Source organism: Oreochromis niloticus, linkage group LG18 (genome assembly GCF_001858045.2).
Source record: "Oreochromis niloticus isolate F11D_XX linkage group LG18, O_niloticus_UMD_NMBU, whole genome shotgun sequence".
NCBI lineage: Eukaryota > Metazoa > Chordata > Actinopteri > Cichliformes > Cichlidae > Oreochromis > Oreochromis niloticus.
Genome location: NC_031982.2, coordinates 37,638,695 through 37,639,841, shown reverse-complemented (window position 1 = coordinate 37,639,841; position 1,147 = coordinate 37,638,695). Strand labels below are relative to the sequence as shown.

At 44.0% G+C, this 1,147-nt stretch overlaps 1 gene segment (V, D, J or C); it reads right to left on the bottom strand.

Annotated features, from left to right (window-relative positions):
- On the bottom strand, positions 1 to 756 carry LOC112842797 (T cell receptor alpha variable 18-like). The segment is given in 2 exon segments: positions 1 to 407; positions 498 to 756. Coding segments are annotated over 2 exon segments (438 nt in total).
- Positions 757 to 1,147: the final 391 nt, after the last annotated feature.

The following is a 1,147-nucleotide window of genomic DNA, read 5'->3' as shown; positions in this document are numbered from 1 at the left end:
CGTGTGTGGCTCCCTCTAGTGGATGTTGTGGAGTATTCTGTTGTCTTTGATCCAAAGATTTTTGTACAGAGTTTTGGTGTTTCCTGTCACTGTGGGCCTCAGAGCACAGTAGTACACAGCAGAGTCAGACAGCTGAAGCTTCTGGATCTTCAGAGGAACTGATCTGATGCTGGAATCCAGTGTGGATGAAAATCTCTCCTTGAACTCAGCTGCTGTGTTTCCATCATCCCTGCTAACACGACTCAGGATGAATTTGGGGCTGTTGTTTCCATCCTGTTTGTACCAGAAGAGAGAAGTGCCTGTTAAACCACTGCTGTTATAGAGACAGCCAAGTGTTACTGTGCCTCCTGCAGCAGCAGTCTCTTCTCCTTTTGCTTGCAGCACGTTGTCTTTTTGTGCTCTGCATTCTGTAAAACACCAACAAACAGTATCAGTGTGCTGTTAAAGAATCATGTCAATGTTGGATTGATATCAAAGAAACAGAGTTGTGTTCATACCGAGGCACATAGCAGCCAGCAGCACTGAGATGAACAGAGGCGTCATATCTGCAGTGTAGAGTAACTGTGAGCTACAGCAAGTATAAAGAAGCTGTGATCTCTCTGTTTAGTCTTCATCAACACTAAGTTGGTGGATTAGAAGGAGGAGCCTGATCACAGTGACAGGACTCATTCACAGCCCTGTGTTATTCCCCCTGCTGACAGCTTTACACTCAGCACGTCTTTCTGCTGCTCTGCTTTCATTGGCAGCAGGAAGTCTACAAAGTGAAAAGTCAGTGGTCCTTAAACACATCATCAGTGTGTAAAGGGCGAGTGTGGCTTGTAGTGTTCAGCACTTTGAGAGTCTGTAAGACAAAAAATTTTAATAGAAACAAAGTTAAAACTCTGCTGTAGCTGAAAGTCAAGATCAGATAGGAAGTGAATATTAGACTCACAATCAACTCCAAATGTAGAGCTGTACGTGTCCAAGCCAAAAAGAAGACATCACCCTCCCTGCCTACATATTCAGTGTGACAATGTAGATAGGGAGTCGATGTGTTTCTGACACACGGGATATTTGGGAATAAATCCGAAAGAATAAGTCCTGAATATAAATACACAGCTCAGAATCCACACAGCTAACAATGATCACTAGGGCGGGGTATCGTCAC